At 44.4% G+C, this 14,029-nt stretch overlaps 1 protein-coding gene across 1 annotated transcript; it reads right to left on the minus strand.

Annotated features, from left to right (window-relative positions):
* FAM228A (family with sequence similarity 228 member A) lies at positions 1,589-13,786 on the minus strand. The gene is made up of 8 exons (XM_018055580.1): positions 13,063-13,786; positions 10,719-10,787; positions 9,583-9,774; positions 7,424-7,504; positions 5,797-5,884; positions 5,522-5,678; positions 2,494-2,638; positions 1,589-1,795 (listed from the first exon to the last, which is right to left on the minus strand). Exons 1-8 carry the CDS (start codon positions 13,165-13,167, stop codon positions 1,649-1,651), a joined length of 984 nt encoding a protein of 327 aa, XP_017911069.1. The 5' UTR covers positions 13,168-13,786; the 3' UTR covers positions 1,589-1,648.

Genomic DNA, 14,029 nt, shown 5'->3' on the forward strand with positions numbered 1-14,029 from the left:
TTGCTGTATGACTCTGGTCAACATACCTACTGTTTCTAGGGTTTCGTTTCTTTTGACGGCTGAGTCTCTGGGAGCTACACTGTCCCCTTTTAATCTCCTCTGCTTGCTTTGCTGAGTAGAAACCTCAGGGGGAGCTCAGCCATGAAGGGAATGCGTAAGTATTAAGGGTCATCAGCAGGCCCCCTGGCCTGTCCAACTCTAAAGCGCCATTCTCTCCCCCTGCTCCCCGTCCTGTTGGAGCCACATCCACAGCCATTTATTTGGCTTCTGGATTCTGAAGCGTAAAATCTGTCCTGAACATTGATAACAAAGAAGTCCTTATACATTAAATCCCTGGGTTACTGACTACAGCCGAGAAAAGAGCTGCCTTTTGGAAGGAGTCATGTGGGGCTGCAGGAGCCCTGCCTGATTTCTCGGGGAGCAGGTCTTCTCTGGAAGCTGGAAGAAAGAAAGGATTCAGATGTGCCTCCATCACAGCGTCTGTTTTCTGCCTGAACATCACAGACAAAGAAAAACTGGACAACATAATTCAGAATATTCAAGTGAAAAAAAATCCATCATTCCAGTATTGACCCTGGGCACTGATTGGCTAAAAGAAATATGCCCCAGTGTCAAAGGAAGAGACACTCAGTACCTGAACCCAGACAACTGAGTATGTTGCTTACTTCAGAGAAAGCTGGGCTGGTCAGGCTCAGCCACACTGAGCAGAGCAACCTGCTGATCTTTACAGGGTTCTGGGAGTCGAGCTGTGTTGGATCAGAAAGTAGGTGTGGGTTGATATTCAGCCAACTTTCAAATCTTAAGGCTGCCACTGATGGGTCAGGCAGGTGTAAAAGCTGTGACTACAGCTTTAGGATAATTTTATAGCTGGGACTATGGGACTTAATCACTGTGATGAACTGCAGCTGATATGAACCATGTTCTTGTCAGATTTAGGACACAGGAGCCTGCAGGAGGTGAGTCAGATGACTGTGACATTACAGAAAAATAGTTAATGTCAGTACTTCCAGCAACTCCAGTTGCCCCTGTTGACCAAGAAACACAGCTCTGCTCCTTAAGAAATCACGTTCTCGCCTGATAAAAAGGAGCCTGATTTTCTGAAAGGTGAGGAAGGGAGGGTGCACCCTGAGATTACCTACACTTCGGGAAAGGACTGGGCACACACTGGAGGAGTGCCCAGCAAGCCCCTCCTGTGCTCTTCAGTATCACGGTACCCTGCAGACAAGCGGGATAGCCGTGCCCTCTGAAAGGGGACCCAGGTTCTGAGCAGCCTGACTGACATCACACAGTCTGAGTGGCTGCGAGGAGAGCGTGTGCCCTGGGGAATGAGTGTGTGCCTTGGCACCTGAGGGACTAGACTTGGGCTAGAGGACACTGCCACCTTCAAACTGTGCAGCTGACCTTGAGCAAGTTACTGAAGCTCTGAACTTCACATAAGAGGTACTACCTTGCTGGGAACACTTTTAAATGAATACAAGGTACACAGTTCCTGATTCACAACCAGAGCTTGATAAACTGTAACTGTTATTAGTTGGACATTCCTTGCAATATTCCACTTCTGGAGAAAAAATGTTGGCAGCATTTTAACTGCTGCACAGATACTGGAAACCATTTATTACGAATGGCCCGGGCGCAGGTCCTGGCTGCCTCACCTGCCTCCCAGCTGCAAGGCGGCCAGGTGCTGCCCCAGGACCTCTGCGGTCATCGCTCTTCTGTCCACGGGCTGTGACCTGCGCCTCTGCCAGCCTTCTCCTGCCGCCCAGGAGCGGGGTCTGTGCTGTCCGGTTCCTAAAGCCTGTGGGAGAAGGGAAGAGTTGGGTGAAGGGTGGGGAAGGACAGGAAGGAACTTCCCAGCCCATCCCAGCTGACATCTTCCAGGCAGCTTCAGGGGGATAGGCTGAGCTCTCAGCTGTGCCCTGGGGCTGCGAGCTCTGGGAAGGAAATCTGCGCACGGAACTCGCCTGCCTGCCTATGCCTTTTATATATCTTATCTATCATTTTGCCCTAATTTTTTAAGTATAAATTTCATTTCAAAAGATTCCCACCTATTGTGACTGAACTATGGAGAAAAAAATCTGGTCTAGTTTGGATGTAATTAGTAGTAAATGGTAGGAAAATGGAAGGAGAGCAAAAACTCAGGAAAAAAGAGCTGAGGAAACCTTAGCGGGCGGATCCCCTCTGAGCAGATGGTCTCTCCCCTTATGAAGGACACAGTCTGACCCCTGACAGTGGGGTCCAGGGCCCCGCAACCTGCCCCTTTTCTGAGTGCCTTCGCCCAAGGCTGTCCTGTGGAAGGAAGCCCGTCTCTGCAACAGAACTGAGCTCGGGGAGACCCCACCACTTCCTCTGCCGCCTCTTTTTCAGCCCCTTCTTTGGCCACCGCCTGCTCTGCCCTTGGAGTCTCTCTGAGAGGGAGGGGTCTGTCAGTGCTCTCTGGTGGGTGTTACACAGCTATACCATCCCCACCCTGCACCACCCCCACAGTCTGCTCACCAGGCCCTTCTTCTCATGCCTTTTACTCTCCTGGCTGATCTTCGAGGAATAAAACCGTCTTTCAAAAACAGTTTGATTTACATCACTAGTCATTTTCACCTTATAAGGTGGAAATTTCTCTTCTGCACAGACAAGCTTTTCAGGACTGTAAAGAATAGTAGAAAATTATCTCAACTCAGTATAAATAGAATTGTATCATTCAATAATTGCCTGAAAATTAAGTTAGTGAACTCAGCACTCACTCTATGAAAATGAGAGACTGAGGAAACATCACTTGGTGGCTGTTGATCAGTCTGCCCCCCACCCACACCCCTGCCGGCTCCATCTTTAGGCAGTGAGTCATGTGACCTTCTGCGGCTGTAGCTGAGGCCTGAGACCCAGAGCCTCAGTCCCCAGAGTTGTAATTGGGACAGAGGAGCTCCAGGCAGCCTCAGAGGGCTCAAACCAGAAAGGCATAACCAGGGCATCCATTTTCCAGGACATGCACAAGAAAGCAGAGAAAGAGAAATGAAGCAGGTTCACAAAGAGAAGCTATGATAGATGACACACATCCATCATCCATCAAGTCCCAGAGAAGCAAGGAGTGACCTTGTGGCACTTTAAGCAGCCTGGCTATCTTTCTGACTGCTGTAGTCTGTTTGTGTCCCCTCACAATTGATATGTTGAAACCCCACCCCCAAAGTGATGGTATTAGGAGGTGGGGCCTTTGGGAGGTGATAGGTCATGAGGGCAGAGCCTTCCTGAATGGGATTAATGACCCTGTGAAACAGGCCTGAGAGTTCCGTCACCCTTTCCACCAGTGAGGAGATTCAGTGTCTGAATCAGGAAGCCAGTCCTCACCAGACTCTGAATCTGCCAGCACCTTGATCTTGAACTTCCCTGCCTCCACCGAGAGAAATATATTTCTGTCATTTATAAGCCACCCAGTCTCAGCTCCTGTTATCGCAGTCTGAACAGATGGAGACACTGACTATGGCTTCCATGAGAGATGGGTGCTTTCTAACATACCCAGGCCCCCTTCCCTTTTTTATCAAGTTGAGAAGGACTCCGCTTTTTGTGATCAAACTGTCTCTGACTAACAAAGCTACCTCACTCTTAAGTCCTTTCATTACTTTGTTGAATAGCAACTTGAGGCACCTGCAGGTGCATCCTCTCAGAAGGTTTCCCAGGGCTGTCTCATTCCTGCCCGGGAAGCCAAGGCCTCTCTATGGAAATCACCTTCGCCTCCACTCCTCCCTTCATTCATTCATCCCACAAGTACTGACTCCTCATCTGCTATCTTCCAGCTAAGTGCTGGGAATACCAAGATACATTAGCAACCCCTTCCTTCAGGGAGCTTGCTGCAGAGAAAAGAGGCAGGAAGGGGAGCAGAGAAAAAGCCAGGTGATAATCCGCCAAGTGCTGACTTGATCCAAATATTTCTGTGCTTTGTCATATTTCTTTTTAGAGAGAGGGGATTTTTTTTAGACAAAGCTAGAAAAGGTAACACAGCCCAGAGAGCACCTTATGTGCTAGTTGGGCTGGATGTTATTGGAATGGTTATGGGAATCTACTAAAGGTTTTCAGTTTGGTTGATCACTTTGAAGAGGTTCCTCCGGCTGTGAGGTGGAGGGTCCATCGGAAGAGACAGACCTAAAGGCAGAATATCAACTAAAGAAATATGACCGTCTATAAAGGCTGAGGAGCCAGAGAGAGGAGATGAGGAAATAAAGCAATATAAAGGCTTTTGCCTTGCTAGGGGATGAGGAGTTATATAATTATTAGTTTAAATAAAAATATTCGCTAAAATTTGTAAAGAAACCATGAAACCAGAAATAGAACACAAAACTTTCAAATCACAGGAAAGCAGAAACAAAGTAGTGTTGTTCATTCCAGCAAAACTCAGGATGGGGGACAAAAAGGAAACACCAAGAGAACATGACAGACATGGCAGCTGCTTTTTTTTCCTTCTTCTGTAGAAAGTTTGCAAAGGCCAATGCTCCTACTACAACAACTTAAGAGAAAATAAAAAAAATTCACCCCCTCCAAGCCCCACAAAATTCCTATTTTAAAGTCGCTGGACAGCAGTGGAACGATTCTTCCAGAGAGGAAACAGTCCTTTCGGAGGGAGCCGTCAGTCTGGCTACCTCTCCCCTGGGAGCTTTGCTCAGCATCAGGTAGCAGAGACTGATTCCTCCAAGCTCCCAGTGTATCTTTGGCAGATCTTCCCTCTCAGGCCTGGTGCTGTCCTGGAAAGCGGGTAGTTAACCTCGTTCTGAACAAATCCCCTCCCTGGGGATGGGGGAAAGTCAAACCAGGGCACTGGAAATAGGTTCCCCCATCGGGAGTGGAGATCCTCCAGGCCCTGAGGATCTCCACAGCCTTCCTCAAAACTTACCTGAAAAGGAACAAAATAAGATGCTTGAACTATAAAATTTTAAAAATTGAAAATAAAAACTCAGTGGATGGATTTAACAGATGGTTAGGTACAGCCGAAGAGATAAAGAGTAAAAATACCTAGAATTAAATTTGGAGCAACTTGGAAATAACACAAGAAAGGGTAAGAGACAGGGAGATTACAGTGAGACAATCTAAAATACGTTTAACTGGAATTCCAGAAAGAAAACAGAGTATATGGCAGAGGTAACAATCAAAGAAAAAATGAATGAAAACCTCCCTGAACTGACTGAAGACATCACTTTACAGATACAAAAAGACCCATAAATGCCAAGTAGATTAAAAAAAAAAAAATCCACACCTAGGGACATCATAGAAAACTACTGAAAATCAAAGACAACAAGAAAGTGTTAAAAGCATCCAGATAAAAAGATAACTGTCTCCAAAAGAACAACAGTAGGATGGGCAATTTTAAGAGCAAAAGACAGGGATATATGTTGAAAGAAAATATCTGCCAACCTAACATTCTTAATCCTGTGAGAACAGCCTTTAAAAATGAAAGTAAAATCTTGAAAAGGCTACATGCTGTGTGACTCCAACTGTATGACATGCCGTACAGGCCAAACTCCGGACACAGCAAAAAGACCTTTACCTGTGTTTGCTATGTGTTTTGCTTCCCACAGGCCTCGCAGAGGCTTTGGGCCTCTCCTTTGAAACCATGCTGTGGAGACTGAACGTGAACTGGGGCAGTCTGGCATACTGCCTGGCCTTCTCTAGCTCTTTAAATTCTTTTAAGGTACATCGTTTTCCTATAGGAAGATAAAAATCTAAATCAACACCCTTAAGGTCAGCTCCAGTCACCCTTGGGGTAGGAGATCACTCAAGAATTGAAGACTCTAAAGATGAAGCCCCGTGATCACAAAGTACCTGTCGTGTACTGAAAAATAGCTCTCTGCTCTTCATCTATCTCTTGCTGTCTTCTAAACAGAGGATCACAGAATGGTGGGACCACGACCTGCAGGAAAATGACTCTCTGAGGACCCAAGTACAATTTGTTTTAAATCTGTCTGAAGCATTCGAGTGTAGCCTTACTATACGCTAAAGCAGCTGAGAACAAGGACCCAGGGGTAATGTCATACAGAGCAAGGAAGGCATAAATGCCACCCACCTCACCCAAGAATATTTCACTGGGCCTTAAGTGGCTGAATGGACCAAGGGCCACCCAAGGAGAAGACACACACACTCCTGTTAAGAGTTCTACAGTATCAATGCATCAGGCAACAAGTTATCTGCTGATGTAACTGTAGGAGTGGCTGCCTCCCAGTGGGGTCCTGTATTCAGGAACCTCTCAGTCTAGAACAGACAAGTCAAGCATGACAACTACCTCGTCGTGAGAGGCATCAGCTTGGCTGCTTTAGGAGCACAAAAAGAAAGAGAGTGAAGTGAAGTCACTCAGTCACGTCCGACTCTTTGCGACCCCGTGGACTGTAGCCTATGAGGCTCTTCCGTCCATGGGATTTTCCAGGCAAGAGTACAGGAGTGGGTTGCCATTTCCTTCTCCAGGGGATCTTCCTGACCCAGGGATCGAACCCAGGTCTCCCGCACTGCAGGCAGGCGCTTTACCGTCTGAGCCACCAGGAAAGCCCTGGGAGCACAAGGCAGAGCTCTAAGCCGGCTTGGGAGGAAGGGCACTCCTTGAGGGCTGGTCACTGGTCTCCAAGGGCTTGTGAGAACCGAAGGGCAGGAGAACAGCACAAGCTGAGGTCAAGGGCCAGCTACAGAGGCCGTGGAGGAAGGTGGTTTTCTCCCTCCCTCTGCATCCTGAGTATAGGCTTTAGACAGAAAAACTATTCCCCCCTTTTACTTCCCCAGACACTTGATCTTGACCCAATGCAATTTGCAAGGACAACAGCCACTGAATGAGGGAACAGCATAATGACTCCCCAAAAGAATACTCAGTGAGTCCCCCAGAGCCAAAAAGACCTTCCTATCTTCACAACTATGACCTGCCTTAGTTTTCAGAGAGAAGCAAAAATAAATCACTTTCCTCTTCAGAGATCAGGTGGCCACTTCTGCTACGCAAGAGTAAAAGACATGAAACCTACATCTCAAAATGTTAATACCTATTTTGTCAGCGTAAAATGTGAAGATGCATTACAAGCTCAACTACTGGCTCCTAGACAGCCTTTCCTACGTCCCTCCATCCACCTCTTCTATGAAGGAGCTCTCTCTGCGCTGGTTCTGTGACACACCTGTCACATTCACTGTCCACTTACCCTCCCCAACCTCCTGGGCTTCTGGTTTGCTGAATGTGAGTGGATAGAGCCATGAATGAACAAATGAATTATCACACACATGCATGTGCCTTTTTCACAATGCTCATTCCCAAGTGGTCAAAATTACTTTGGATTCTTAATCTAAAACTCAGGGGAAATGCTTTTGTGGATTTTTTTTAAGTGAATGCAGAAAAACTGTAAGACTTCTAAAACAACCGGGTTTTCCCCAACCCCAGAGCTTCTAAGAATAAATAGATAATAATAGGTAATGTACTTACCTTTCCATAATTTGGGTCCTTTTTTGTCATATAAAAAGGATTGTATACTTCAGGATCATAAAAGTCTCCAAATATAATTTCCTTTAAACAAAAAAGTACACTTAAGAGCAAACCACTACATACAAGTGTGTTTTTGCAAGATTCAAGAAAGTGAAATACTTTATTCCATTTTTTATATAAAATCATAGATTCAAAGGGTTCAGAGAAACTTTAGAAGTAATCTGGACTGCACTGAGAGTCCACCACCTTCTGGAAGAAGCAATCATCCAGCTTTAGTCTCAAGTCACCCACTAGCCTTATTTGAGGAACTTCTGCTTCATGAGGGCTTCCCTGGTAGCTCAGCTGGTGAAGAATCCACCTGCAGTACAGGAGATCCCAGTTCAATTTCAGGAAGATCCCCTGGAGAAGGGACAGACTACCCACTCCAGTATTCTTGGGCTTCCCTGGTGGTTTAGATGGTAAAGAATCCGCCTGCAATGCGGGAGACCCTGGGTTTGATCTCTGGGTTGGAAAGATCCCTTGGAGAGGACATGGCAACCCACGTCAGTATTCATGCCTGGAGAATCCCCATGGACAGAAGGGTCTGGTGGGCTACAGTCCATGGGGTCACAAAGAGTCAGACACAACTGAGCAACTAAGCACAGCACAGCTCTGCTCCATTAGGCAGATACTCTCTTGGTCACTCTAACCACTAGGAAGCTTGTCCTTAGAACAGAGGTGAAGTCTGCCTTGTCACTGCCAGTTCTCCCCATGAAGCAACACAAAATACATCTACTCTTCATCCACATGTCAGCCTTTTACAATACATACTTAAAGATTTCATTTCCCTTCGTGTCATCTCTTCCCTAGGCTAAACTTGCTATATGTTTTTTTCCACTTTTCCTCCTGTGAAGTGTTGTCAAGCCTCCACCCTTTTCTAAAGGTTCTGTAACTGGTGACTGTCCGTGGGTGGACAGGCTGGACCCAACATTTCCCACTCAGAGCAGTGCCTCTCAATACTGCCTAAAAGCTTGGATGATTTCTTGGAAGCCAGCTCACACGGCTGACTCACATTGAATTTACTGTCATTTTAAATCACTTGACTTCCAACATATGGTTTTTCTAAGGCATGGCTTTCCCGTCGTATGCTTGTGCAATCACATTTTTGCACATACTTGTAAGACTTTGCACTTTGCTTCAAAGTGACCTGGATTTACCCTTGAGCTCTGCCTCTTAGGGCGTTTAGGAAAATGCATTTAATATATACCTCCAGAAATTCTGCTCATTAAATATACTTCAGTTCAGTTCACATCTCTAATATTCTAGTCACATTACTCTAGATCTCTGCTGAATACGTGGAAATTTAGGTGGGCCTCAATTTCAAAAGAGGGTCCTGATTTCAAAGTTAAAAAAAGAAAAATCTTCCATAGAAGAAGCCAAAATTTGTTCTTATTTAATAAAACTGAAGAACAGAGGATAGAAACTGGTGGTCCCTTCACCTAATAGTTGCTAACTCAATAGCCATGGAACAGTCCCCTTCTCCTTCACCCACAACATACTAAAGAGACTGGAAAGCCACACACACATGCCCAGCTCTGCTTTTAGCTAGGACTTCTGATGTGACCTGGTTTATGGACAATAAACCAGGGAAATTTGCTAGGAGCTTCTGAGGACTTTTTGCTTCCTGATCAAAGGATGAGATGTAAGAAAAGGGCCTCCAGATATCATTTCTCACCCTTTCTTCCTGCCTAATGCCAGAGCTATAAGAAACCAAACGTGCTTACAAATGTGAGGATGATGGGCACAGACTGAAAATACTCAGGATATCAGAACAGGAAAAAAAAAAAAAAACTGGGTTATTAATGACATTGTTAGACTTCCAGAACCCACCATGAGACCACCAACCCTTCTGTTTCTTATTGAGTAACCAATAAATATTCTTATGGTGTAAGCCCCTGTTATATTACTAACAATCACCAAAAAGCATGCCTGATAAATCTAGTTCCAAGTAAACACTTCTATTCCCTCTACCTTAAACTTTGGATTTTAAAATGTAGTAGGCTGTTTTACAGTTCCATGACTTCATCTTAGATACAAAAACAAATTTGAGAATCTGCATAATCAATGAAAATAACAGCCCAAATTTTCAAATAATATTTCATTAAAAAAATTCTCAGTACCGTTTTATTTGTGTGCTTTAAAAAATATTCAAAATTCTCTTGTTTTTTTTTCTCCAACGCTTTGTATGAAATTACTTTTTCCATAATTCTCTCCTGAAGAGGCTTTGCAACATTCTCAGTCCATTTTTTATGCAACAGCTCTTTTCTTCTTTCCTTAAAAGCATCCAGATGCTGAAAATACACATCCAATCTCTAATGAAGTGATACAAACAAGGAAAGAAAACAAGTTACTAAGAGGCTTTACATTTATTTTAATCTGAATAAGTTGGGGGGGACACTTGTTCCCACTCCTAAGCTCTTAGCACATTTAGGCTGCCAAGTCATAGAATAAGATAATCAAAGAACAGAATAAAGTTCAGAAAGAGAACCTGAGAGCATAGAGCATGCAGAACCTACGGACAGTTCTACACCACAACAGTGCCTCCAGACCAAACCACATCCAAACACTTCATCACTCAGGAAACTGTGCTTCTTTTCAGGATTCAAAGCATCGCCTGGTCACCATTCCTCATCTCCAGCCTTTATCATCAGTAAAGTCTGTGATACAAGTGGTAGAGGAATAAGAGCACCAGACTTGATTCAACACCTCTCTTTCTCTCTGAGGGTAAACCCACCTTCGTCTTTTGAGGCTCATGTGAGAATATATATGTGAACCTCCTTTATAAACTATGTCACAGTACAGATGTTCAAGTATTATTTACCAAATTCCAATCCCTCTCATTGAGATGAAAACCTCCTTAAATTTATTAATTCCATAGCGACGATCAGTAGTGATTGGTCATTACCCTTAAATATTAATTCATTTCTTGTGGCTTTATAGCTCCCCACTGTGATGTGGGAACATAAGAGAGAGAGGTAAGTCCTAGGAAAAATTTCTATTCAGTACCAGAGGAGTAGTTAGAACAATCTCTCAGATCCCTTAAGGATAAATCTGGGAAACCTGACCTTTTAGTGATCCTGCAAGGAGACAGCACCAGCTCAGATCTATGTAGTATCAATGGGTGATTCAAGGGAGGCTCATTCTCCCAGAAAAAATGACTCTCTCTGACATGGTAACATCCTCTTTGCCACACTGCTCTATATCACTCTTGCATATCTAGAATGCACTTAGAATCCACTCTGTAGCCCACTCTTACCTTTGTAATACAATTTTCTCTAAATAATATTGCATATACAGCTTCATCAATGTCTTCTCTGGCTAATGCCTAAAATTATAGAATTAAATATTAAGATATGGATCCTGAATAAACAAACCTGTGACAAACTCAATGTATTTTATCAATAATTTGAGGGTGAATCTAACATCTGTACCTCAAAACACATTTTGTAACATTTTATTATGGAAATTTTCAAACACAATTCTCCATGAACCCATCACCCAGGTTCAACAATGATCAATTCAGTCAGTCTTATTTCATCTTAATACCTACTCACTCCCCTGCCCCCTACTAGAGTATTTTGAAATAAATCTCTTACATCACACCATGATTTTTAAAGTACCAAGAAAGTGTATTAAAAAGCAGAAAAAAAAAAAGCAGAGATATCACTTTGCTGACAAAGGTTCATATAGTCAAAGTTATGGTTTTTCCAGTAGTCATGCATGGATGTGAGAGTTGGACCATACAGAAGGCTGAGCACCAAAGAATTGATGCTTTTGAATTGTGGTGCTGGAGAAGACTCGAGATTCCCTTGGACTGCAAGGAGATCAAACCAGTCAATCCTAAAGGAAATCAACCCTGAATATTCATTGGAAGGATAGATGCTGAAGCTGAAGCTCTAATACTGTGGCCACCTGATGCGAAGAGCCGACTCATTGGAAAAGACCTTGATGCTGGGAAAAATTGAGGGCAGGAGAAGAGGGAGACAGAAGTTGAGATAGTTGGATGGCATCACCAACTCAAAGGACATGAGTTTGGGCAAAGTCCAGGAGACACTGAAGGACAGGGAAGTCTGATGTGCTGCAGTCCATGGGGTCGCAAAGAATAAGACACAACTTAGTGACTGAACAACAACTATAAGATGAAGCCTCTTTACAGGCAGTCTGTGGGTATGTTTTAAAAGCCCTTGAAGTTCCCTGACTTCTGCTAGTTCTCTTTATAAGTTAAAACCTCCTTATAAGTCAAAACTGCAGAAGTTTGACTTAGTTTGACTGGACTAGAGCCAGTTAGTTGAGAACTCCTGGCTAAGGACCAAGATGGTTTTACATTTAGGGACTAGCTGTTTCCATTATGAGTTTGGGTAAAGTTAATGCACTTAAATCCTTACTCTAGGGCTTTTCGTTTGGATCACTATGAACTGATCTTCCAGCCTTTACTCTTACAGAAGTAAGTAGGAACAAATGGAAAAGCAATAAAAATTAAGTATCTGTAAGAGAAGTGCTGTTACCTAAAAGAATTATCTACTGTAAAGTGATACAGATTCTTAAAACTATGTTATTCAATCTCTGGCTTTGCTTTCAGTTCTGTCACAGTGAGTGCATCAAAATGAACTAAACCCCACACTCAGATACCAACTCTGTGAATAACAGAAATCTTGAAAGGGACAGTTGTATTTTTACTTGTATATCTAACAGCTTTGCATGAAATCTAAAATGATATTTGGACAGCTACTAGGGTCTTCTCCAAATAAAACTCTCCTGATAATATGAACAGACTCTTGCTTTAAAATAAAGCCTTCTTAAACTTATTTTAAGATGATAATTGAAAAATCATGTAAAACAATTAAATGTTTTCCCCTAATACAATACAAATTTAGAATAATCAATCTATTAATCTGAAGAAGTAGAAACATACACTAAATCATCTTGGGAAATCAATTTTTTAGCCATCCTATTAACACTATTAGCAAATGTTATACATACTATTGGTTATATGCAGATTTGCAAACCAACTTTTTTTTTTTAAGAAAATAGTTTTTGTTTTAACAGCTCCCTCTTGGTGATTTTGTCAGAAAATATGAGGAGGATGTTAATGATTTCTAGCAGCAGTTTTGAAGTCTGTATTTTCCGTGCATGTACACTCATGCACACACACACACAATCTCACCACTCTTACTGCTACCACAGTAAAAGGGGTAAAACAGAGGAAATAGCCAAGAACTTCTCTATAAAATAATGAAACTTTCTTTATGAGAAAATCATTGCTTTACCAGATCCTGAAGTGTCATGAAGTAACTGCAAGCCTAGGCGGGGCCTCCCCTGCTCTCCTGCAGGGCAGCTCTGGGACCCCTGTGTTTACGCACTGCTGCCCTGTGGCCCTCCTCACCCTGCCTACCACAGGAAATAGGACGACCACCCTGGGCCAAATGTGACCCCCGCCCCCTGCCCTTCCCACTGGATGAATTTCTTAAGCACCAAGTCTATGCCAGGCGCTGTTCTAGTTCTGGGGAAAACAACTGTGAATAAGACACAATAGATCTTAATTTCAAGGGATTTATGCCCCATCACCAAAAGACAGGCCCCTAAATGCCATATAATTTTACCTCCATCAACGTGACTGACTCGGGTTCTGGCCACTTTTCTAACTGTTCAGGCCCAAAATGTTTACCACAGTTGGACATTTTTGTGGCAGCCATATATAATACCATCCCTGAGGGGAGAAAGGGTAAATTGAGGAGATAGGCAAGTCCAGTTGAAAAAGTGTAGGTCTTTGAGTTCAGAGAGCGGTCAAACACTTCATAGTCTCGGTTAAGTAAAACAAAAATATCCTCCCGCGCCCCTAAGCCTGTTTCTCAAAGTGGGTGACTAGTTAGGCTCCCCGACCTACGGCCTTGCGGACCCAGCCAGGCAACACCTCAGGGTCCGCCTGGGCCTCACAGCGGAGCGGCTGCTGGAGTGGTCACGGGCTGGCTGCTCCCTGCCCCGACCTCGAGCTTAGGGCCATCCAGGAACCGGCACAGGGGACTGACCGTTCTGGCAGGGGGAAAGGGAGCGCCTTCTAAAAACAAGCTAAAGCACTCTGTTTAGACCCCAACCCCTATTCCCTCAATCCGCCTACGCCTCTTACCCACCCGGAAGTCAGCAAAGAGAGGAGCTCGGGCCCTCTACCCCTCAGCCTCGCGCCGCCCCAGCCCCTCCGCTCCCGCCAGGCTTCGACCGTTCAATCCTTTCAACCGTCCACCCTGCTGCTGCTGCTGCTAAGTCGCTTCAGTCGTGTCCGACTCTGTGCGACCCCATAGACAGCAGCCCACCAGGCTCCCCCGTCCCTGGGATTGTCCAGGCAAGAACACTGGAGTGGGTTGCCATGGCCTTCTCCAATGCATGAAAGTGAAAAGTGAAAGTGAAGTCGCTCAGTCGTGCCGACTCTTCGCGACCCCAGGGACTGCAGCCTACCAGGCCCCTCCGTCCATGGGATTTTCCAGGCAAGAGTACTGGAGTGGGGTGCCATTGCCTTCTCCGACCGTCCACCCTAGGTTTTCTTTATTTTAAATTAAAAAATGTAGGTCATGT

The sequence above is a fragment of the Capra hircus genome, chromosome 11 (genome assembly GCF_001704415.2).
Source record: "Capra hircus breed San Clemente chromosome 11, ASM170441v1, whole genome shotgun sequence".
Taxonomy (NCBI): domain Eukaryota; kingdom Metazoa; phylum Chordata; class Mammalia; order Artiodactyla; family Bovidae; genus Capra; species Capra hircus.

Coding starts and splice junctions, on each gene's coding strand:
- FAM228A (XM_018055580.1), bottom strand. CDS start 13,167: ATGGTATTATATATGGCTGCCACAAAAATGTCCAACTGTGGTAAACAT. Junction 9,775..10,718: donor GAGAAAATTGTATTACAAAG/GTAAGAGTGGGC, acceptor TCACTTCATTAG/AGATTGGATGTGTATTTTCA. Junction 5,885..7,423: donor AGGACCCAAATTATGGAAAG/GTAAGTACATTA, acceptor ATTTTCCTGCAG/GTCGTGGTCCCACCATTCTG.